Source organism: Taudactylus pleione, unplaced genomic scaffold, assembly GCF_031769625.1.
Source record: "Taudactylus pleione unplaced genomic scaffold, aTauple2 ptg000670l, whole genome shotgun sequence".
Lineage (NCBI taxonomy): Eukaryota > Metazoa > Chordata > Amphibia > Anura > Myobatrachidae > Taudactylus > Taudactylus pleione.
Genome location: NW_028285072.1, coordinates 187,401 through 212,165, shown reverse-complemented (window position 1 = coordinate 212,165; position 24,765 = coordinate 187,401). Strand labels below are relative to the sequence as shown.

Here is a 24,765-nt window from a genome sequence, read left to right as displayed (position 1 = left end):
GGTAAACATGAGACATGGGAGATATGTTGAGGGGTAGATATGACACATGGGAGATACATAGAGGTGCAGACATGACACATGGGTGATACGTAGTGTGGTAAACATGACACGTGGGAGATACATAGTGGGGTAGACACAACACATGGGAGATACATAGAGGGGCAGACATGACACATGTGAGATACGTAGAGGGGTAGACATGACACATGGGGGATACATAGAGGGCAGACATGACACATGGGGGATACGTAAAGGGGCGGACATGACACATGGGGGATACATAGAGGAGCAGACATGAACCCTTAATGTTAGGGATGCCAGTATAGAGGAGCCTTGACGATGGCCTGGCGCTTATTCATATATTTGCAAATGTATGTAACTAATATCTCTAAATCTCTATTATCATGTAGGATTTAAGTAGGAGTCACTGCGTGGGAACCAGACCCGACGGGCATTCCTCCCCGCACCCTGGTCAGCAGCAGAACAGTGTGCTTTATGGCCTATTTAAGGTAAGACGCTTGCTTTGCTATTTTGCAATGTGGAATATATAGAAATGTTGTGTGAGGTGCAGCTGTGTCTCATTTATGGAATGGTCTCAGGCCTGGAGAGATGTAAGGCCTACCATTTTCCTCTCCAAAGTAAATAGATGGGTCCCTGTTGAATTAGTCATTTTGTTTAATGTTGATCTAAAAGTATATTATATAATGTATTAAAAAGTATATAGAGATTAGTGTTTATTTCTATGTAGCTGTGATTAACTATGAAGCTATGGATAAGTTAGAACTGATTAGGCAGCCATGTTTTTTAATGGTTCAGCAATAGAAAGAATTGTAGCTTTAAAATGTCAGTGGTAGCCAGGGCCGGATTAAGGTCTGTGGGGGCCCCTGGGCAACAAGCTTGTGGGGGGCCCCTATATACCACCATCCCCTGTAGTAATGCCCCTTATGCAGTGCTCCCAGTAGTGGTCCCCCTATGCAATGCCCCCAGTAGTGCCCTTTATATAGTGTCCCCAGACCCAGTAGTGGTCCCCCCCTATGCAGTGCCCCTCATATAATGCCCCAGTAGTGGTCCCCCTATACAGTGCCCCCATTAGTGCCCCTTATATAGTGCCCCCACACCCAGTAGTACCCCCCCTATGCGGTGCCCCTTATATAATGCCCCAGTAGTGGTCCTCCTATACAGTGCCTCAGGTAGTGCCCCCAGACCCAATAGTGGTCCCCCCTTATGCAGTGCTCCTTATATAACTCCCCAGTAGTGGTCCCCCAAAACAGTGCCCTCAGTAGTGCCCCTTAAACAGAGCCCCCAGACCCAGTAGTGGTCCCCCCCATGCAGTGCCCCTTATATAGTGCCCCCAGTAGTCCCCCCTTATGCATTGCCCCCAGAAGTAGTCCCCCCCTATACACTGCCCCCAGTAGTAGCCCACCCCTATTCAGTGCCGCCAGTAGTTGTCCTATGCATTGCCCCCAGTGCCCCCATGAAGTTGCCCTCACTATGCAGTGCCCCTTACACTCACAAAAAAAAAAAAAACTTACCTGAATCCCCGCTCCTAACGCGACCACCGCTGTCCGCTCCGGCTCCTCTTCTCTTGTAGTATGGGAGAGACGTCAGCGTCATGACGTCACTCCCATCATCACCCGGGGGGGAGCCGGAAGACGGAGCTCATAAGTGAGCTCCAACCGGCTCCTTCCATTGAAGCAGCAGCCAATGAGAGTCTGTGTGACTCTCATCGGCTGCTGTAACATACACACAGCTGCCGCCGCCGGCGGTGTGTATGTCACTGTGTAGTGTGGCCGCGTTCACTGCGCGGTCTACACTACACTAGCGGCGGGGACACTAGCGGCGGGAGAAGCCACCGGCTGCACCGCTGCCAGTGGGGGCCCCTCTGTGTGTGGGGGCCCAGGGACGACCGCCCCTGACGCCCCCCCTTAATCCGGCCCTGGTGGTAGCGTGTGCAGAACAGCAGACTTTATAAATAAGAGAGCTTATCAAGATAGCCTTGGCCCACATGAAGCAAGAATTAGTCGCTACAGGGGAACAGAACAAGAAGATAACATATTATATTTTGGTTAAGACATATAACCAATTAGTGTCTAGCACGTACCAATATTAAATAAGTTAATATTCCCCCTTTGGGTTAACTGGAAATATAGTATAAAGCTTATGAGAGAAAGAGGGAGGGGGCAGTCAGAGGACAGAGGAGAGAGGGAGCACATCGAGGGTCTGCAGGGGGTGCTGGGCGCGATTAACGTGCGGTATGTATGAAATTGGCTGATTGGTATGCTGCACTAGGTATCACAAATTTATTTTACAAGTTTTCCTATTGTTGCTAAAATAACCTAAAGTAAGTAAAGTATTATGTTTTTTTGTTGGAATTGTGCGCTGGCAAAATACATGTATGATTAAGCTGTCTTTAAAAGTAAAAGCATTGTCATTTATTTTAGAATCTGTAATTGTGTGAATTATTTCATTATCCTTTATTACAAGTAAGGTTTAATAAATAAACCTAGAACTCACCGCGTTATCAATATATATATAATTAGACGCATGGGGACTTAAAAACTTATCTTATAGAAAATGCATTTTGGCCCAGGACATTACGTCATAGTTAATGAGAGGTTCAGGAACTGAGGTCCTGCTGAAAAATAACACTGCCTGCAGGTACGTTTCCTAACCCTCCCTCCACCCACTCTAAACCTAACCCTCCCCCTAAGCCCAATACTTACTGTCAGGATGCTGGCATTCAGGATTCTGGCACTGGCATTCTAATCACCAGTATTCTGACTGCCAGGATATACACCACATCCCGATATTACAATCTCAGGATATAAGAATAAGTTGCGCTTTAAGGTCAATGAAATGAATATTAGAGTATTAGGATTTAACAGTTTTTGAATTAGCTGTTTAATGTCAATTATAATTATAGATACTAGAAGTCACCCTTTATTTACTACAATCCGCATTTACAAATGCAGAGTGTAGTGTGATATTACCAACTGAATTCGCATTGTGATTTCAGCCAATATCACAGGGATTATCTAAAAATCCCTTGCAGGGACAGAGTTTGTGATAAAGCTCTGTCCCTGCCAACCTCTCCGCACACTTATCACGGTATTTTCGCAAAAAATACTGTGACAAGTGCCTGCGCATGCGCTGACGCCCTGCCACTAAGCTCTGACCCCACCGCTAAGCCCCGCCACCGCGATCACAAACCCCCTCAATTAATTACACTTATCTCCAGGGATCAGGGCTCCGATGATGTCCTCCGTGGCTCCGGTCAGCTGATCTCTCATCTTCCACTGGGACCTGGTCAGCTGATGACCAGGTCCCAGTGCAGGATGGGAGACCAGCTGACCGGAGGGAGGACATCATCGGAGCCCCGATCTCTGGTCCCTGGACTCAGTTATTTATTTTTTTTCACTATTTTTTTTTAATTTTTAGCAGTGATTAGCGTGTGGTCTGTTTAGACCACACAGCTGATCACTGGGGCCGGCTCCCGTCTCTACTCTGCCAGTTAGAGCAGAGTAGGAGTCTGGTAACCGGGGGAGACCCTGGATAACGCCACCTTCAGGTGGGTGGCGTTATTATCACAGGGCTTCCCCCGATATTTTTTCACTATTTATTTTTAGTAACTATCAGACAGATCGCATTTCCCATTACAATTATGGGAAATGCGACCTGATTACTAAAAATAAGTGATACTTAGGGGTTGGAGTAGAATTTTACGAATTCTACTCCAATTGCCCTTTAGTAAGTTTAGGTGATACTAAAATAATGTGAAAACACAAAACAGCCTTTATCACTTTATTTTAGCAAAAATAATGATAATGATATGAGCCCATAGTAAGATATACCCAGCTCCTATAATACCTGCACACATCAGAAATGAATGTTCTACGTCATATTCTCAGGATACTAAGCACTGTGTATGATCTGTACTCGTCGGTGGGAAATATAACAAAGCAACAAGAATGAATCTCTTTGCAGGACGATAACTAATGTGACAACGGCCCAAGATAACAGGAGCTAATGTATAGTTTGTTACAACGCGTAGGTCCTTTACTGGCACTCCTAGCAAACATTTATCATGCATACAATAAGTGTTTGTTTTTGGGAGATCAGGGGGCGGCTGGAATTGGGGAACTCATGGAAACAGAGTTTTGCAAACACACAGAGACGTATATATATGGTCTGTGCACCTCAGGAGGTCACAGCTCTCCTTCACCTGACAATGGCAGCTCACACCCCCAGCATCCTTCTATTGGCGGCTCTCTGCATAGGGACAGGTAAGTGTACACCTATCTGCAGCAGCTCTATGTAAGCCATGGACAGTAATGCTAATTTTACACATATACTGTATATTTCCCAGGCACAGCTATTGTATCCAGCTAAGCTTATGTTACAGTTTAACCAGTGCATCAAGTGGTCCTAAAGACCCGGTAGAACTCAACCCTCCCCCCCACCCGGGCACTTATTTTTAAAAGGGGGCGTGGTCTCAAAAAGGGGCGTGTCCACACAATAGTGTCCCCAAATCAAATTATGCTACACAGTAGCACAATCTTATTCAGATTACACCGCACATAGTGCCCCTGCTTAACATTACACCACATAGTAGTGTCCCTTATTTATGTTCTGACACACAGCAGTGCCCCTTATACACAATGCCCACAGTAATAGTGCCCCTAATACACATAATGCCCACAGCAGTAGTGTCCATTACACACAGTGCCCCTTATGCAATGCCTACTGTAGTGGTAGTGCCCCTTATGCAGAGCCCACAGTAGTGGTCCCCCTTATGCAATGCCCCCAGGAGTGGTGCCCCTTATGCAATGCCCCCAGTAGTAATCACATCAGTGGTAATGCCATTAGTAGTGCCCCCTGTAGTAATGCCCCCTGTTTTAGTGAACTCCAGACTCTGGCTGCCACTGCGGGGAGGGAGCCGGGTGCCTGCTAGTAACAAAATCTCTGCAGGCACCTGGCAAATGGAGCCTTCCTGCGGCACCACGCTGACTGGCCGGGCAAGATCGGCCGGAGGAGGCGGAACTGGTTCCGTCTCCAAATAGAACTGACGGAAGGCAATTCCAGTGGTTTCCCAAGGAGGGTGCGAGGGGTGCGGTCTGTACCCATGTGTCACCCACCAAGGGGTGACACCAACATGCCAACTCCCCCTGAGTGACAGGAGCCAGGTGCTGCACTGTAGCATTAGGTTCAGCACTCAGCTCCTGTCACAGTGAGGGAGCTGGCACTGCACACAGGGTAGTCCACACCTCCGGCACCCCTCACCACCACCACCCAGAAGTGATAAGAATGGCCAACGGTGATTCGGCCGTGACTCCACCCCCTTGCTGGCGAGACCACGCCCCGCTGGCAAGGCCTCCCCCTCCTTTTTGTCAGCGCAACGCTTTGCCGCATGCACTCTAGCCCTCCCTGTACCAGGTGTCAGTGCGGGGAGTGACGCCACTGGGCACTTCCACGCTGTTCTGGTCCATTTTCACCCCTGAGTATAACTATATTGATCCGTAGAACCCGTAATGCAAATTAGTGGTTTTCACAGTAGAGACGGGAGAAATTTCACCAACTATTCTGCTAAATATTCATCTCCTTCCACATCTCAACATAAGATTCAGTCCATTTTTCCGGCTTCCAGCGTGACCCACCTAAAATAGACCATTGTCACCCCATCTGCATACTTAGAGGTCAATCAATATACTGTATGGAGCGATGTTCCCATCGGACATCACCATCATACCTGGCTGCACATGTTACCATGTATTACATTAGACAGGCTTCACTGATCTTTCCCTCACACCTTTATGGGGCTGCATTGAAAAATGGACGAAGATACTGGTCGGGTAATTTGAGGTGGAAGAACAAATGATAAATACTCTGCCCTCTTCTGCTGTATAATGTACAAACAAATTATTGTTTAATCAGATTTATAATTTTATGAGTGAGACAAATCCATATATACCGATTATAAAAGTATAGACTGCACTTTTACATCCCCAAACCTAGGACCTTGCAAAAGAAAGACAAGTTCTAGTGTATATATGTCATTGCCCATTGCCCCTAGTATGCCATCACACTACTCAACATGCCCCTTTTATGCCATCACACCCTTCCATGGGTTGCTTTTAGACCAGCAAACCCCTCCTCATGTCTCTTTTATGCCATCACATTGTTCCATGTGTTCCTTTTAGGCCAGCAAACCCCTCCTCATGTCTCTTTTATGCCATCACACCCTTCCATGTGTTCCTTTTAGGCCAGCAAACCCCCCTCATGCCGCTTTTATGCCATCACACCCTTCCATGTGTTCCTTTTAGGCCAGCAAACCCCTCCTCATGCCCCTTTTATGCAATCACACCCTTCCATGGGTCCCTTTTAGGCCAGCAAACCCTCCTCATGTCTCTTGTATGCCATCACACCCTTCCACGTGTACCTTTCAGGTCAGCAAACCCCTCCTCATGTCTCTTTTATGCCATCACACCCTTCCATGTGTACCTTTTAGGCCAGCAAACCCCTCCTCATGTCTCTTTTATGCCATCACATTGTTCCATGTGTTCCTTTTAGGCCAGCAAACCCCTCCTCATGTCTCTTTTATGCCATCACACCCTTCCATGTGTTCCTTTTAGGCCAGCAAACCCCCCTCATGCCGCTTTTATGCCATCACACCCTTCCATGTGTTCCTTTTAGGCCAGCAAACCCCTCCTCATGCCCCTTTTATGCAATCACACCCTTCCATGGGTCCCTTTTAGGCCAGCAAACCCTCCTCATGTCTCTTGTATGCCATCACACCCTTCCACGTGTACCTTTTAGGCCAGCAAACCCCTCCTCATGTCTCTTTTATGCCATCACACCCTTCCATGTGTACCTTTTAGGCCAGCAAACCCCTTCTCATGTCTCTTTTATGCCATCACACCCTTCCATGGGTTATTTTTAGGCCAGCAAACCCCTCCTCATGTCCCTTTTATGCCATTAGATTCCTCTACATGCCTCTGTTATGCCACCAGACTATTTCACGTGCCCCTTTAGTCCACAAGTCACTGCCACATATACATAGTAAGACTCCCATTTCTACACATGCCCCTTTTATTCTGCCCAAATCATCCACATGCCCTTTGTATGTCATCACACTTGTAAACATGCCCCCTGTTATCTCACGAGACCGCTCGATACGCCATTTTTATGCCACAAGACGCTGCCACATGCACCCTGTAGGTCATCACATATCTCTACATACCCTTTTTTGCTACCGGACTCATCCAAATGCCCCTTTTATACCATCCTTTCCCCTCTTGTGTTTTGTAGTATTATCTCCTCCACCAATTTTGTATTATGTAGTATTCTCTCTCCCCCATTTTGTAGCATTCTCCCCTCTCCTCCATTTTGTTTTATGTAGTATCCACCCTCATTTTGTATTATATAGCATTCCCTCTCCTATTTTGTATTGCAATGTATTTCCCCCCTTCCACCCACCCCGATACATTTTCCAAACAGATTAAGAGCCGTATTCAATTTGATTCGAACCTGCAATACTTTTTCGCCTCCAGGACTTTCCACCTACTTCGCCTGTTTTGCCAGCGGAAAAGTATCACTCATGTCCCCGCGTATCCACGTATTCAATTTGAAAGGACGCATGAACGGAACCCGGCGAAAGTGAAACAAGCGGAAAGTCCTGTCAGAATTGGGGAAATCAGCCTAACACCCCCCAAAAGATGCTCTGACATGGGGGTTCAATATGGTTTACCCCGATTTGGCTTGCTGAAGGTATTTGGTATTTTTAAACAGGCTCAATAGCTGCTAAATGGCGTTTTTTGTATAAGTGGTGAAGAATAGTATTTTGGAGGTTTTTTCGTAGAAAATAACTAGTCCCAGCAAATTTGGGGTACTTGAAAATGGGGGGAAGCATATTTTAAAGTTGCTAAAGTGAAGTTTTAAAAAACGTTAAAAATCCACCTGCTGCAAGCACCTGCAATGAAAAAAACACCTGGGACATATTTGGGGACCCCCCTGGAGACTAGTTCGCTAGCTTTTAACTTTGTCCCCCAACTTTTTTTTTTTTGCCCCCAAAATGAAAGTGATTTTTTGGGGTGTCCTTAAATGTTTGGGTTTTTTTTGGTGCAGTTTACCTTTGAGAGACTGTCTGAAGACTTCACGGGGGCTCCCTGAACATTGCACCCCAAAACCCCAAAACTGCACTTTTTTCCGCCACCTATTCATAGGCGAAACTTTTTTGCCTATTACATTGTACTGACTTTCCGCTTAGGCGGAAAGTCTTTCAAATTGAATACGGTGATACTTTTCTGCCTGGCAAAATGACGTCATTGGCGAAACTTTTTCGCCGATTTCAGCTTTTCACTCCAAATTGAATATGGCCCTAAGTGCACTTATATCTATATTTGGGATTTCCATGCACCAAGCAGTAAGCCATAAGTGCATCACTGTCTACTCCTACAGAATGGGCAGGTACACGCTGCTTTGATCATGAAGGTCCAGAGCTCTGCCTCCTCAGGTCACTGTGACAGCTGCTGTTGCTCCGTCCCTCCTCGGCTCACTGTGTGACATTAAGCAGCTCCCTCTGTCCCAGTTCTGCCTCCATGGGCCGTATTCAATTTGGAGCGAAAAGTCAGTTTTTGCGGAAGTATCGCCAATGACGTCATTTTCGCAGATTTCATTTATCCCCGTATTCAATTTCAGCGTCTTTTCGCCGGTGCGAAAACGCAATGCAATGTAATAGGCGAAAATGTATCCCCATTGAATAGGTGGCGAGAAAAAGTGCAGAATTGGGGTTTTGGGGTTCAGAGGTGCAGAAACCACTCTGTACCCTTTGTACACCCCCCTTGATTCAGTTTGTGGGGAAAAAAAATGCAAAAATACACAAAGGACACCCCAAAAAAGCACTTTGAATAAATGGGCGAAAAAATTAAAAGTGGGGTACAAATTCAAAAACTAGCAAAATAGCCTTTGGGGGGGGGTGGAAGTATGGGGGAGGTGTATTTCTGATTGCAGGTGATTGTTGAAGGTGCGTTTTTGGCGCTATTTAATGCTTGACTTTAGACATTTTAAAATATGCTTGCACCCATTTTCATGTACCCCAAATTTGATGGGAATACTTATTTTCCCAAACAATAGTTGCAAAATGCTATTCTTCACCACTTGCTGAAAGATGCTAAATAGCGCCTATTGATACCATTTAGAAAACCCAAATACCTTTAGCAGGGCTATTTGGGGGTACCCATAGTGAACCCCCATGTCAGAGCATCTTGAGGGGGGTGTCAGGCTGATTTCCCCAAAACTGACAGAACTTTTCGCCATTTTCAGTTTCGCCGGGTCCCATTTACGCACATTTGAAATTCAATACGGGGATACGCGGGGACGCGCGCGATACTTTTTCGCTGGCAAAACCTCCGATGACGACGAAAAGTCCGGTCTCTGACTTTTCGCTCCAAATTGAATTCCCCCTAATGTAGGTCCTTTTGAACCTTTCTGCAAATTGTGTAATTACAACTTTTTTTTACATTAAAAAAAAATATCTCACCCGCCATCCGAAGCTGCATGGTAGGAGATCAGAGAGAGTACATAGCGCACCTTACCATAACTGCTGGTACTGCAATAAATGAGCTGAGCTGCTGGGGGAACTGAGATTACAGTGGGATGTTCTTCCACTTTTGCTGGACCTGTGCAAAGACCACCTTGGGACAAGATCCCCTCCCAGGTGCCTAAATTTAACCTCCCCCTCCCTACACCCTAATCCTAACCCTTCCCCTAATGCCTAACTCCGCACCCTAACCCCCCCTAATGCCCGATACTTCTGGATGACAGTGGTAGGAATTTCGATACTGGTATTTCGGCCATCGGCATCCCGCACGGCGAGATGCTGACTACATTTTCCTATAGATACCTAGGACCTTCCCTCAAAAGCTTTCATCTGTATCCTGTGTCTGTTGCCAAAAATAAAAAGTAATCTATTATGTATATATTATATACCCCTGACTATAATATGTACTTTATACACAAATTATACGGGTATTCTATAACATTTATGACAAATATAATGTAAGATATAACAATATGTGCTGATGATCTTGTTTCGGTATCTGCTTGATGCACTGCAGGTGTTGCAGATGTAAGATGGGCGGAGAGATTTAGGGGTCTATGTACTAATAGCCACGGACAAAGTAACACAGCTTCTATGTACCCGGTCTCTCCCTCTGTTCCTGTGGTCTGGCGTGGTCCATATATAATAAAAAAGTAAAGTTTTATGATATTTTGAAATTAAATTGTCTACATACGGTATGTGCGCCATCCTATAGCAACACTTCACTGAGGGGCCTATGTATCAAGCAGCAAGAAGCGTGGAGAAGAGGACCAGTGGAGAAGTTGCCCATAGCAACCATTCAGCTTTCAAGTAGCATTTATCAAGTACAGTCTATGAAATAATAGGTAGGAGCTGATTGGCTGCTAGGGGCAACTTCTCCACTGGTCCTCTTCTCCACGCTTCTCACTGCTTGATAAATAGGCCCCTCTTTCCCATAGTCCACCTGCAGCGCTGCACGGTGTTACCAGGCGGCACAGTTACGTGCTCGTTCTTACTCTAGGCCTGATTTAGAGATGAGCGCTAATGCAATTTTCACGCAGATGGAGCGATTATTTGGCATTGCACATGTGTATGCACCGCACTGTGCGTGGGCTGCGATCGCATTGCGATTACGCACGCACAGAGGAATCCATCGCTAAGTGAGTGACAGACTGCCTGTGTTTGGGGGTGGTAATTGGGAGTGGTCACAAAAACGCAGGCGTACATGTCTGTTTAAACACTGTTACATGGGCGTGCATAACTTAGCCACTGCGATTACATGCTCAGCTCTGCTTGCCTGAAGAGCTCCCCGAGGCTCAGACCTTCCGCACGGGTAAGATGGGCGCCGATGTGCTCCGATGTTACTGATGTTTACGTAGATATGTGTCATCGCACGCAGGTGAGAAGGCAGCAGTGGGCGTCTTTATACTCAGGTAATCTTTGCTAACATTAGCATATTTTCGCAGCTGCGTTGCGTACAAAAAAACAGTTGCGATCGCATTAGCGTCCATCTCTGAATCAGGCCTCCTATTCCCAACTCTGAATAAGGCCCAGTGACAAGTAACCCAACAAAAACAACACAATATGAACCAGTGGCGTCCCTCCCCGCGTTGTCGCCTGGTATGGGGAGGGATCGGGTGTGGCCTCGTGGGAAGGAGGCATGGCCTAGTGGGAAGGGGCATTGCCTCTCAGCTCAAACCCCGTTGTCTCATGCTTTTTACCAGGAAGGGGGGGTCTGAGGGGGGTGTGCAGGAGGTGCGGACTGTCCTGTCCTGTGTGCAGTGCCGGCTCCCTCACAGTGTCAGGAGCCGAGTGCTGCACTTAATACTACAGTGCAGCACCCAGCTCCTGTCACTGAGGGGGAGTCTGCACCTTGGTGTCACCCCTCGGCGGGGTGACGCCACTGATATAGAATACTAAGGTGTTCTGCAGAAGAAAAACATTTACCCTGCAGTCCAGCATTAGAATAAGCAGGTTCTTCATCAACTTTGTGACATCAGGTGTGCTCCTTTAGAAAACTAACAAGGTGCGTGAGTGCTACGAAGGTGTGTGCACACATTGGTGCCGACTGGAGTAGTGTCTAAAGCTGGCCACACATCTAAAGATTATCTGTCCAACCAGCCAACTAGTAGATTGGTTGGAATGAAAATCTGGTAAGGAATACAATCAGCAACTTGCTCCCAGACGCTGAATAATGGACCAAAACTGTTGTATGAACAAATAGTTTAGATCAAACATTTAACAAACATGTCTGAACGACCATTTTCATCTGTTTTCTGGCATTTAGGAGTACATTGCTGATCATCATTTACTCCCATTCCTTAGCAGATTTTCATTCCAACCAATCAACAAGTTGGCTGGTTGGATGTAAGTTGTTCTAGTGTGTGGCCAGCTTTAGGCCATGAGAAAGGCAGAATCGTATGTACAGTAGTTGTGTGTATGTGTGTGTGCATACTTTTTCCACATTTTGTTATGTTACAGCCTTGTTCCAAAATGGAATAAATTCATTTTTGTCCTCAAAATTTTACACAATACCCCATAATGACTACGTTTAAAAAGTTTTTTTTGAGATTTTTGCTAATTTAATTAAAAAAAAAAACTAAGATATCACATGTACATAAGTATTCACAGCCCTTGCCATGAAGCTCAAAGTTGAGCTCAGGTGCATCCTGCTTCCACTGATCATCCTTGAAATGTTCCTACAGCTTAATTGGAGTCTACCTGTGGTAAATTCTGTTGACTGGATATGATTTTGAAAGGCATACACCCCTATATTAGGGGTGTGCACCGGCCACTTTTCGTGTTGTGTGTTTTGGTTTTGGATCTGGATCTTTCTTCGTGTTTTGGATCTGGATTGGTTTTGCCAAAACCACCCTTCCGTGTTTTGGGTTCTGGGTTTTGTGTTTTGGATCTGTATTTTTTTTTTTTTAAAAAGCATAAAAACAGCTAAAATCACATAATTTGTGGGTTTTTCTGCTCCTATGCTATTATTAACCTCAATAACCTTAATTTCCAATCATTTCCAGTCTATTCTGAACACCTCACACCTCACAATAGTGTTTTTATGTCCAAAAGGTTGCACCGAGGTAGCTGGATGACTGTGCAGCCCACTCGTGTTGCTTAGCATAAACACATGGCCCATCTAGGAGTGACACTGCAGTGGCAGACAGGATGGCAGTTTGATGTTTGATGACAGCATTGTGCTTGGGCCCTCCCACCCACCCTTATGTTGCATAAACAGGACATGCACACTTTAACAAACCAATGATTTCAGCGCCAGGGTCTGCCACACGACAAGCTGGCAATTAATCTGTCCCTGCACAAACTGGCTCTACGGAGGCAAGATGTCGTCCTCATCCTCCTCATCCACCGATTCCTCACCCTCTTCAGTGTTGTGTACATCCTCATCCTCAAAGAGTATTAATTCATCCCCACTGGAATCCACCACCACAGGTCCCTCTGTACGGTCTGCAGGCTGGTCTCCCTGGAAGAGTTGATAATTCATTTTTATGAACATCATATTCTCCACATTTTGTGGAAGCAACCTCCTACGCCTTGAAATGACAAGGTTCCCGGATGCATTAAACACTCTTTCGGAGTACACACTGGAGAGGGGGCAACTCAGGTAAAAAAGTGCCAGTTTTTACAGGGGCCTCCAAATTGCCTCTTTTTTCTGCCAGTACAGGTACGGACTGTCTGACATTCCTACTTGGATGCTGTAACCAATGTAATCCTCCACCATTCTGTCAGTGGTGACAGTATCATATGCAGTGACAGTAGACATGTCAGAAAATGTTGGCAGATCCTTCAGTCCGGACCAGATATCCAAACTTAGTCCTGCCTGCCCTGCATCACCGCCAGCAGGTTGCTTAGGATACCTAAGTTTTTTCCTGGCAGCCCCAGTTGCGGGAGAAAATGACGAAGGAGCTGTTGACGTGTCACGTTCCACTTCAGCTGACAGTGTTTTCACCAGCTGGTCTTTGCACCTCTGCAGGCTTGTGTTGGCCGTAAAGAGAGACACCACATAGGCTTTAAACCTAGGATCGAGCATGGTGGCCAAAATGTAGTGGTCTGATTTCAACAGATTGACCTCCCTGGAACCCTGGCAAAGCGAATGAATTGCTTCATCCACAAGTCCCACATGCCGAGCGGAATTGCTCCGTCTTAGCTCCTCCTTCACTTTCTCCAGCTGCTTCTGCAAAAGCCTCATGAGGGGAATGACCTGACTCAAGCTGGCAGTGTCTGAACTGACTTCACGTGTGGCAAGTTCGAAGGCCTGGAGAACCTTGCACAACACGGAAATCATTCTCCACTGTGCTTGAGTCAGGTGCATACCCCCTCCTTTGCCTATGCCATAGGTGAATGTAAAGGCTTGAATGGCCTTTTGCTGCTCTTCCATCCTCTGAAGCATATAGAGGGTTGAGTTCCACCGCGTCACAACCTCTTGATTCAGGTGATGGCGGGGCAGGTTCAAGAGTGTTTGCCAGTCTTCGGCACGCAGTCGCTGAATGGCGAAAGTGGCCAGAAATTTTTCGGGCTACCCAAAGCGTCTCCTGCACCCCCCTGTCGCTTTTCAGAAGATTCTGCACCACCAAATTTATTGTGTGAGCAAAACATGGGACATGCTGGAATTTGCCCAGATTTAATGCCCGCACAATATTGGTGGCGTTGTCAGATATCACAAATCCCCAGGAGAGTCTAAGTGGGGTAAGCCACTGGGCGATGATTTCCCTCAGTTTCTCTAAGAGGTTGTCGGTGGTGTGCCTCTTACTGAAACCGGTAATACACAGCGTAGCCTGCCTTGGAACAAGCTACTGGTGACGCTGCTGTTGTTGCTTCATAAGGTGATACATCTACCCAGTGGGCTGTCACAGTCATATAGTCCTTAGTCTGCCCTGTTCCACTTGTCCACATGTCTGTGGTTAAGTGGACATTGGGTACAACTGCATTTTTCAGGACACTGAGGACACTTTTTCTGATGTTTCTGTACAGTCTCGGTATCGCCTGCCTAGTGAAGTGGAATCTAGATGGGATTTGGAACTGGGGACACACTACCTCCATCAATTGTCTAAATCCCACTGCACTAATGGCGGATACCGGATGCACGTCTAACACCAACATAGCTGTCAAGGCCTCAGTTATCCACTTTGCAATAGGATGACTGCTGTCGTACTTCATCCTCCTCGCAAAGGACTGTTGGACGGTCAAGGGAGGGTGTTCCTAGGTGGTTAACGTCCCTACCCCTACCTATTTCACCTTTACATATGGTACATATGGCAAGACAGTTGTTGTCCGGATTTGGATAGAAATATTGCCAGACCAAAGAGGTGGAATGTTTGGTCTTCTGCCCAGGCATGACCGTGATGGACTTTTTCATCCCACGGACAACAACTGTCTCCCCCGGAGCCTGATTTAAACAAACCACATCACCATCAGAATCCTCCTTGCCAACTTCCTCCTCAGCGCCAGCTACAACAGTATCCTCATCCTGTTGTACTTCAACAGTGACATCTTCAATTTGCATATCAGCAAGTGTACTGTGGGTGCTCCTTTCAGCACTTGCAGAGCGCGTGCAAATGGTGGAAAGAGCCACCTCTTCCTGTCCAATGCTGGGAAGGTCAGGCATCGCAACTGCCACCACACTTGGACTCTCCTTTGGGATTTGTGATATCTTCTTAGAACGCACAGTTCTTCGCTGTGCTTTTGCCAGCTTAACTCATTTGATTTGTTTAGCGGGATGAGGGCTTCCATCATCATGTGAAGCTGAACCACTAGTCATGAACTTAGGGAAATGTCGTAAATGTCGTATTGGCGAGTTTACGTTTCTCCTCAGATGATTTAAATGTTTTTTTTAAGGTCATTTTCCTGAACTTTGTCATTTGGGATTGTATGTGTCCTCTACTATGACATTGGGCATCGGCCTTGGCAGACGACGTTGATGGCATGTTATCGTCTATGTCATGACTAGTGGCAGCAGCTTCAGCACTAGGAGGAAGTGGTTCTTGATCTTTCCCTATTTTATTTTTATCGGAGAAAGTTTGGTCCTCCATTTATGTTATATTGATATATACGTGAGGCTAAGGCGCACACAAACACAGAAAATATTTTTTTATTATTGTTGGAGACTAGTGCACTTTGTGGGTTACACCACCCTTTAACAGACAGACGCACGCTTGGCGCTGCTGCTTTGAGGATGCACGTACAGTGCAGAAAATTCACAAACACAGAAGAAAATGTTTTATTTTTGTGGAGCGCACTTTGACGGTTACACCACCAGGGGTGGATTGGGAACTTAAAGTGGCCTTGGAAAATTCCCCGAAAGTGGACCTATATGCGTGCGCCGAAGGCGCACGCCCAAAAAGGGGGCATGGTTTTGTGGCAAGGGGCATGGCTATATGCTTCCAAGCAAGCATGCATTGTGAATGAGTATTTTCATACCTATATGATTGCTCTGCAATGGGGAGCCTCTGAAGAAATTGATCCTTTCTGGACAGGCAGCGTCTTGAGTCGGTATTCACTGCTCATGCAGGAGATCACATGGTCTGGAAGACACCTGTTTGTGTAGGAAAAAAGCCATCATGTCATCATCATGTAGTGGCTATAAAGTCAATATTCAATAAAGGAAGATATGGGTACCATGAGATGCTGGAGGACTGGAAGATGAGTATGGCGAAAGACGGAGCAGTGCGAGAGAGAGAGAGACAGGGAGCAGTGCGAAAGAGAGGGAGACAGGGAGCAGTGCGAGAGAGAGACAGGGAGCAGTGCGAAAGAGAGGGAGACAGGGAGCAGTGCGAGAGAGAGGGAGACAGGGAGCAGTGCGAGAGAGAGGGAGACAGGGAGCAGTGCGAGAGAGAGAGAGACAGGAAGCAGTGTGAAAGAGAGGGAGACAGGGAGCAGTGCGAGAGAGAGACAGGGAGCAGTGCGAGAGAGAGGGAGACGGAGAGGTGCGAGAGAGAGACAGGGAGCAGTGTGAAAGAGAGGGCGACAGGGAGCAGTGTGATACAGACAGGGAGCAGTGTTATACAGACAGGGAGCAGTGTTATACAGACAGGGAGCAGTGTGATACAGACAGGGAGCAGTGTGATACAGACAGGGAGCAGTGTGATACAGACAGGGAGCAGTGTGATACAGACAGGGAGCAGTAGGAGCACCCCGTTACCTCACTGCGAGACGGGTGAGACATTCTCACGTACTAGCCAACCTCTGATTGGATCAGCTGAGCACGGCACCTAGATCCAGCACTGCAGCTGATCGATCATGGGGACATAGTGCCCCAGGTAGCAGCCCCCTTTATACAGTGCCCCCGGGTAGCAGCCCCCTTTATACAGTGCTCCCAGGTGGAAGACCCCTTTATACAGTGCTCCCAGGTGGCAGACCCTTTATACAGTGCCCCCAGGTAGTAGACCCGTTTATACAGGGCTCCCAGGTAGCAGCCCCCTTTATACAGTGCCCCCAGGTAGGAGACCCCTTTATACAGTGCGCCCAGGTAGGAGACCCCTTTATACAGTGCCCCAGGTAGGAGACCCCTTTATACAGTGCCCCCAGGTAGCAGCCCCCTTTATACAGTTCCCCTAGGTAGCAGCCCTCTTTATACAGTGCCCCCAGGTAGTAGACCCCTTTACACAGTGCCCCCAGGTAGTAGACCTCTTTTTACAGTGCCCCCAGGTAGTAGACCCCTTTATACAGTGTCCCCAGGTAGCTGCTGACAGGCAGCACCACACAATAAGTGGGCGGGACTTTTGGCAATTGGGCCGGCGGATGGTCGCCCTTATCACCCCCCCTCCCTTGGTTCCACCGGTGCTGAGGCCGCTGTCACCCACAGCCCCATTGCCTGCCCCTGGCCACTGCTGCAGCTAGCCAGACTGTCTCCTCTCCGCTCTCTGCCCTCTCCCCAGGCTGTGAAATTAAACTTGACACTTCACAGCCTGGGGAGGAAAGAGTGGAGAGGAGACGATCAGGCTAACAGATTGCCTGCGCAGCCCCCCACTTCCGCCGCAGCTTACCTCCCTTGATGTCCTGCCGCTGGCCGCGGGTCCACGCCACCTTCCTCTATTGAATCTTCCGCGGCGTGTGATGCCGACAGTATGTTGGGTGGGGTTTAGGCTGCCGCGCTGGCCTCTCTTCTCGCGAGAGAGAGGCTAAGCCTTAGGCAGGGGCCGCCAGATAAAGCTGACAGGCAGCCGGGTGCTTGTGAAAGCCCAGCATGGGTGACATAAATAAGGGGGCGGGGCCTCACAGAAAAGCGGCCCCACAACCATGCGGCCCACTGGGATTCTTCCCGCAAAAAATACATGCCAATCCGCCCCTGTACACCACCCTTTAACAGACAGATGCACGCTTGGCGCTGCTGCTTTGAGGATGCACATACAGTGCAGACAATTCACAAACACAGAAGAAAATGTTTTATTTTTGTTGGAGTGCACAACCCTTTAACAGACTTATGGGACACAGGCGCACGCTTGGAGCTGCTCCTTTGTTGATGCACGTGCGGCTACTGCGCATACATTTCGCACACAAACACGGAAAAAAAAGTAGAATTGTTTATTTTTTGTGGAGCGCACTTTGGGGGTTACACCACCCTTTAAAAGACTTATGACACAGGCGCATGCTTGGCGCTGCTCCTTTGTTGATGCACATGCAGCCACAGTGCACACAAATTCACAAACACAGAAAATATTTTTTTATTTTGTTTGGAGTGCACTTTGGGGGTTACCTATGGACTTTGGAGGAGTGGACACAGCCCCTGTGGACAACAGCAGCACAGCACAACACAGCCAGCCCCTATGGACTTTGGAGGAGTGGACAGAGGCCCTATGGACAACAGCAGCACAGCACAGCACAGCATAACACTACACTGCATTACACTACACTACACAGCCCAGCCAGCCCTAACTCCCACCCTCACTCTTCACTGTCCACAGCCGAGTGAGAAAATGGCGCTGACGCGGGTACCTTATATAGAATCCAAAACCTGCGAGACCTGGAAGGCAAAGTGAAGACGTTTTGCCTCGATTTCAGATCCGAGTCAGGCGGGAAAAGTCGATCGGGGGAGTTCGGATTTCAGAAATCCGAACCCGCACACCCCTAGTCTATATAAGGTCCCACACTTGACAGTGCATGTCAGAGCACAAACCAAGTCCAAGGAATTGTCTGTAGACCTCAGAGATAGGATTGTCTTGAGGCACAAATCTGGGCAAGTGTACAGGAAAATATCTGCTGCTTTGAAGGTCCCAATGAGCACAGTGGCCTCCATCATCTGTAAATGGAAGAAGTTCAGAACCACCAGGACTCTTCCTAGAGTTGGCCGGCCATCGGGGGAGAAGGGCCCTAGTCAGTGAGGTGACCAAGAACCCCATGGTCACTCTGTCAGAGCTATAGCATTCCTCTGTGGAGAGAGGAGAACCTTCCAGAAGGCCAACCATTTCTGCAGCAATCCACCAATCAGGCCTGTATGGTAGAGTGGCCAGACGGAAGCCAATCCTTAGTAAAAAACACATGGCAGCCAGTCTGGAGTTTGCCAAAATGCACCTGAAGGACTCTCAGACCATGATGAGACGCATTCAGTTTGAAACTCCGCCGGCCACAAATCCCGGCAGCGCCAGCCCGACCTGGAAGGAAATCCCGATCGTCCACAAGGTAAGTAAATACTAACCTAACTGAACCCCATAACCCTAACCCTCCTTTAGGCTGCATAACCCTAAACCCCCCCTAAGTGCCTAAACCTAACCCCCCTTTCCCCGCCACCTAAACCTAAGTCCCCCAGGGGGGTGCCTAACCCTAACCTTCCCCCGGGGGTGCCTAACCCTAACCCTCCCTCCCCCTAGCCTAACCCTAACCTCCCTGGGGGGTGCCTAACCCTAAGTCCCCCCCGGGAACCCCAAACCTAACCCACCCCCGCCCATAGCTGCCCGCGCTCAGCGCCTGGCATCCCTTTGATCGGGATGTCGGGCACCGGTCTCCCGGCATAGGTTAGTTAACCCTCGCTGGGATTCTATAGTCTAGATGCCGGCGGTCGGCATTGTGACCGCCGGCATCATAAACGTATAGCGATGAGACAAGGATTGAACTCTTTGGCGTGAATGCCAGGCGTTATGTTTGGAGGAAACCAGGCACCACTCATCACCAGGCCAATACCATCCCTACAGTGGAGCATGGTGGTGGCAGCATCATGCTGTGGGGATGTTTTTCAGTGGCAGGAACTGGGAGACTAGTCAGGATAGAGGGAGAGATGAATGCAGCAATGTACAGAGACATCCTGTATGAAAAGCTGCTCCAGAGCGCTCTTGACCTCATACTGGGGTGACTGTTCATCTTTCAGCAGGACAACGACCCTAAGCACACAGCCAATATATCAAAGGAGTGGCTTCATGACAACTCTGTGAATGTCCTTGAGTGGCCCAGCCAGAGCCCAGACTTGAATCCAATTGAACATCTCTGGAGAGATCTGAAAATGGCTGTGCACCGACGCTTCCCATCCAACCTGATGGAGCTTGAGAGGTGCCGCAAAGAGGAATGGGCGAAACTTCCCAAAGATAGGAGTGCCAAACTTGTAGCTTCATATTCAAAAAGACTTGAGGCTGTAATTGCTGCCAAAGGTGCATCAACAAAGTATTGAGCAAAGGTTGTGAATACTTATGTACATGTGATTTCTTATTTATTTATTTTTCTTATTAAATTTGCAAAAACCGCAAAATACTTTTAACACGTTGTCATTATGGGGTATTGTGCGTAGAATTTTGAGGACAAAAAATAATTTATTCTATTTTGGAATACGGCTGTAACATAACAATATGTGGAAAAAGTGAAGCGTTGTGAATACTTGCCGGATGCACTGTATATATTTTTATCGTACACAGAGATGGTAACATCTTCCGTTTCACCCACAGCCTTCTCCCTGCAGTGTTACACATGTGATTTGCAGACCAGCAACACCAACTGCTTAACAGCGACTCCCTGCAGCAATGGCGAGACGCAGTGCGAGACTGTTGTGGCCTCCGCTGGCATTGGTAAGACAGTAACATGAACGTTATACTGTAAGAAATCAATGTGTTCAAAAGCTGCCACATCATAATGTCAAGTGAGTTATTTGCAGCAGCGACTCCTGCCCTCTTACCTGAGGGGGGGCTGCCTCTGCTGCTAGCCTGGGTCTCGGCACCTGCTCAGTGATTCTGGCAGATGTCGGGACCGGTGCATGCGCATGATCGGTGGTGGTGCCGCGCATGTGCACGTATAACACCAGCTTCTCGGGACTGCATTCCTTGCAGCCCTGAGAAACCCATTAGGCATACTTGCCTACCCCCCCGATTTGGTCGGGAGCCTCCCGAAAATCGGGTGCCGCTCCCGGTCTCCCGGGAAGGCAGGCAAGTCTCCCGACCTCCGGCGATGTGTCTGCAACCCACGGACTTGTAAGCATAAAGCCCGGCAGCGGGGGGGGGGCAGTGACGCGATTCGCGCTGAATCGCGTCATTGTGGCATTAATATCAGCATTGTGAAGAGGTGGCAGAGCCATGATGATGCGATTGCGCTGTCACGCCCCCAATGACGAGTCGCTGCCGGGTCCCGCCCCCTTTGACGCGCCACGCCCCCCTGCTCTGTAAGCCCGACAGCTCCCTCCCGGAAGGAGGGAGCTAAATGTTGGCAAGTCTGCCGTTAGGACTGCCAGAAAGGCAGAACAGCGGATTCCACTGGAAACCGCTCTCTGCTGCTTGCGGACTGGCAGACCCAGGGGGGAGGAGACACCTCCCCCTGGCAGTCTGTCTTCAGTGTGACTGGCAGGTGGAACTTCCAATGGGAAGCCACCTCCAATCACAGTGTAGCCAGTGCAGTCACAGACTGCAATTGCTCACTGAAGTGGTTGATTTTGCTGGGGAAGGGGCTGCAGCCTTTCAGCCCCGACGTAAGATCCGCCACTTGTTATTTGTATGATCAGTGGGCCTGATTAAGAGCCGGACGCTATTTGCGGACGGTCGTTCTAAAAAAGGGGCCGGATATTTAAATTGAGCGCTCGCTCTTTGCCGTGTCTTGATGCCTCTATGTCTGAGCGAGCATTCGAAAAATGCGCTCGCTATTTTGTAAAGACGCCCCTTTGCCGTTCGCATCATACATCATCTCCGGTATTTATTAGATTAATCGGGGACATCGAAAGGCGTCTGAACTGCTCGCAGTGCTTGTGGTAGGATTTTCTTACCGCTATCACTGCGAGCAGTTCAGGCTAAAAGACAACCAAGTGACGTGGTCAATGACGCTCCTTTACTAATTATGCACTCCCATTAAACGCCCTTTTGACCGTTAGGCACGCCTGCGTTCAGATCTCCACTCCCCCGTTAACAAGCACCTTCCCCTGTTACCACCCACAAACGGTACATTCTGTCAATCACATTAGCAGCCCCTCGCTGTTTTGCGAGTGCTCGATTTCCGACCGCAATTACTGGTTTGCGCATGCGCATTACGACCCATTCGCATGCGCAGTTGTGCGAACAATGCTCAGAGCGAACGAGCGGCCGCTTACGAGCGGCTCTGCATCAGGCCCTGTGTACAATACCGTGTGTGACATCAAAGTGCAGCCTTCTGCTAACACCACCCTCCTGCCACCTGAAATACACCCTCAGGCCACTTTGTATCCAAGCCCTCCAACTAACCATCACCACATTCAGCTTTTCTCCTCAAATACGGCTCCAATTACCTTCATGAGTGGGACGTCATCCTTCGTAAATTAGACTTTCAGTCCTGGGGATGTGTTTTTATTCTCAGGTTGGTTAATTCTATGTTCTCTCTGCTGCAGGTATAATTTCTGCAACCACCATCACCAAACAATGTGCATCATCCTGCACACCGACTGGCTTCGGCATTGGCGTGGCGTCAACCTCCACTTCCTGCTGCGACACAGACCTGTGCAATTTCAGCGCTGGCTCCAGCGTAAAATACAGCCTTACCGCCATCATTCTGGCGCTGGGATTCATCTTTTTGAAAAACTTACTTGAGTGATAACTGACCGAGGAAACTGAGCCCATCTACCTGATTAATAACATAGAGGATGACTGCTCTCTGATTCCTGTATTGTACTGTGTCAGCCTAATAAACTACACTAATATAAGAGTTCTTATAGTTCAAGTATGTTACAGTATCTCTTATTCAGCCTCAGCTCACATAGGGGCATATTTGTCATCGGTTCTTAGACCTCATGATTATAATATCTTATTACCGCTTATGGTGACAATAAGATATTGTCACCCGAATGTTCTACAAAACACACGCATGGAGGGGTTGGGTACGTTACTTAGTTATAAGGTAGACAGTCAAAACATAGACACCACAATGTCAACAGGTACAATATTTAGACAACCAAAATGTTGATGTGGACTACGGGGCCTATTTATTAACATTATTTTTATTAAACTAAAGTGAAATAGGGTGTTTTCACACCCTTTGCACATTATATAAGTATCACATACATTTACATAAGGGCAATTGGAGTAGAATTTGTAAAATTCTACTCCAAACCCTAATTATCGCATTTCCCATAATTGTAATGGGAAATGCGATCTGCCTGAGATTTACTAAAAACAAAATGCGGAAAGAATACCTGGGGAAGCCCTGTGATAATAACTCCACCTGGAGATGGCATTATCCAGTGTTTCCCTGGATAATGCCATCTCAGTGATGTTAGTGATGTCCTCTGGAACTCCGGTCAACTGGTCTCCCGGCTCCTGCACTGTGACCCTGGTCAGTTGCTGCACAGAACAGCAGACCGGGGTCACAGTGTAAGAGCTGGGAGACCAGCTGACCAGATCCCCAGAGGACATCAGGGGAGTACCGATCACCGAAGGTAACTGTAAGCTAAGCGGGAGGGGTTGCGGGGGGCGGTCACGAGAAGGGGTTGAGGTAGCCGGTGGCGGCGCATGTGCAGATACATATTCCCTGTATTTTTGCTGTGATAACGATATCGTCATCGGGCATGCAGGCCAAACTGGAAGATAACGTTATTCTTCTATATGGGAGAACGATTGTTGGCAGGTTCATCGTTGATGGAACCGTTGGTGCGTGGATGAACAATATCGTTCATCCAGCACAGTAGGAATTTCAACGGAGATCGTTCAGCGATATCGGTCGCTCAACAGATCGTCCTGTGTGTATCCAGCATTACACTATAGCAGGGACACATCATGTGGTCCCCCATCATAATGTTAACCAGCCCAAAACTGGTAAGCCCATGGCCCTACCCCGCCACCCTGGGCATTGGGTACGGGGGTAATGGTAATAAATAGCTAAATAATATTATTCTTTACAGGCCGCCTACTTGGGAATCAGTATGTAATACTGCCGGCCGCAATTGGTATGATTTACTGACGGCCGCATGTCGTCCGGCCTCCCTTCGATCAGGATGTCGGGCGCCGGTCTCCCGGCGTCGGGGAAATGTCAGGCGTCTACATCTAGACGCCTGTCATTTCACCCTCGGCGGGATATGACAGTCGGGAAGCTGGTTGTCAGTATTAAGGTAGCTGGTTTTTCCGATTGTATACCCCTTACTCCCCCCCCTAACCCTAACCCTCCCTTAGGGCTGCCTAATCCTAACCCACCTTTAAGTGCCTTAACCTAACCCCCCCTTCCCCGCAGCCTAACCCTAACCTCCCCCCGGGGGTGCCCAACCCTAACCCCCCCTTCCTCTAGCCTAACCCTCCCGGGGGGGGTGCCTAACCCTAAGTCCCTGCCCTAAAACCTAACCCTCCCCCCCTTTTTGTTCAGTATGCTGGGCGTCGGGCTCCCGGAATAGGTCTAATGACAAGCTTCAGGATTTCGCCGCCTGTCATTAGTGCCTTGCCGGGATTAGACAGTCCTACTGCATCCCGCCTACAAGTCCCGGCAAGTCTGCCGCGGCATGATGGCACTTGTGTAACAAGTGCCAGCATGCCCAGACATTAAGGGACCACTGGCACCTGCCTTTTAAATAATTAAAAAAAAAAAAAAAAAAAGACCGTACACACCGAATTTTTTATGCCTTTTTATGAACAAACACTCCCCAACACTTGTTCTTCAGTCTAATACTCACACAATGCAGGTATTCACATCCTCTTCTCCATGTAGCATCCATGGGTCATAGGAAAACTAACTACCTGAAACAGACTTGAGAGGCTCCGCAATGTGACCGGGTCACTCCCGATCGCTCCATAGAAATGAATGGGGAAATGCAGATT

The 24,765-nt window shown here is 48.1% G+C and overlaps 1 protein-coding gene across 1 annotated transcript; it reads left to right on the top strand.

The window, feature by feature from the left end:
• Window positions 1-4,187: 4,187 nt before the first annotated feature.
• On the top strand, window positions 4,188-22,684 carry LOC148478244 (lymphocyte antigen 6E-like). Its single transcript, XM_088455735.1, has 3 exons — window positions 4,188-4,283; window positions 20,461-20,580; window positions 22,356-22,684. Exons 1-3 carry the CDS (start codon window positions 4,229-4,231, stop codon window positions 22,556-22,558), a joined length of 378 nt encoding a protein of 125 aa, XP_088311861.1. The 5' UTR covers window positions 4,188-4,228; the 3' UTR covers window positions 22,559-22,684.
• The last annotated feature ends 2,081 nt before the right edge of the window (window positions 22,685-24,765 follow it).

Bases quoted from the DNA above. Each gene is read 5' to 3' on its own strand.
- LOC148478244 (XM_088455735.1), top strand. From the start codon at position 4,229: ATGGCAGCTCACACCCCCAGCATCCTTCTATTGGCGGCTCTCTGCATA. The intron at 4,284-20,460 runs GTAAGTGTACAC...TTTCACCCACAG, and splicing joins GGCTCTCTGCATAGGGACAG to CCTTCTCCCTGCAGTGTTAC. The intron at 20,581-22,355 runs GTAAGACAGTAA...TCTCTGCTGCAG, and splicing joins TGTGGCCTCCGCTGGCATTG to GTATAATTTCTGCAACCACC.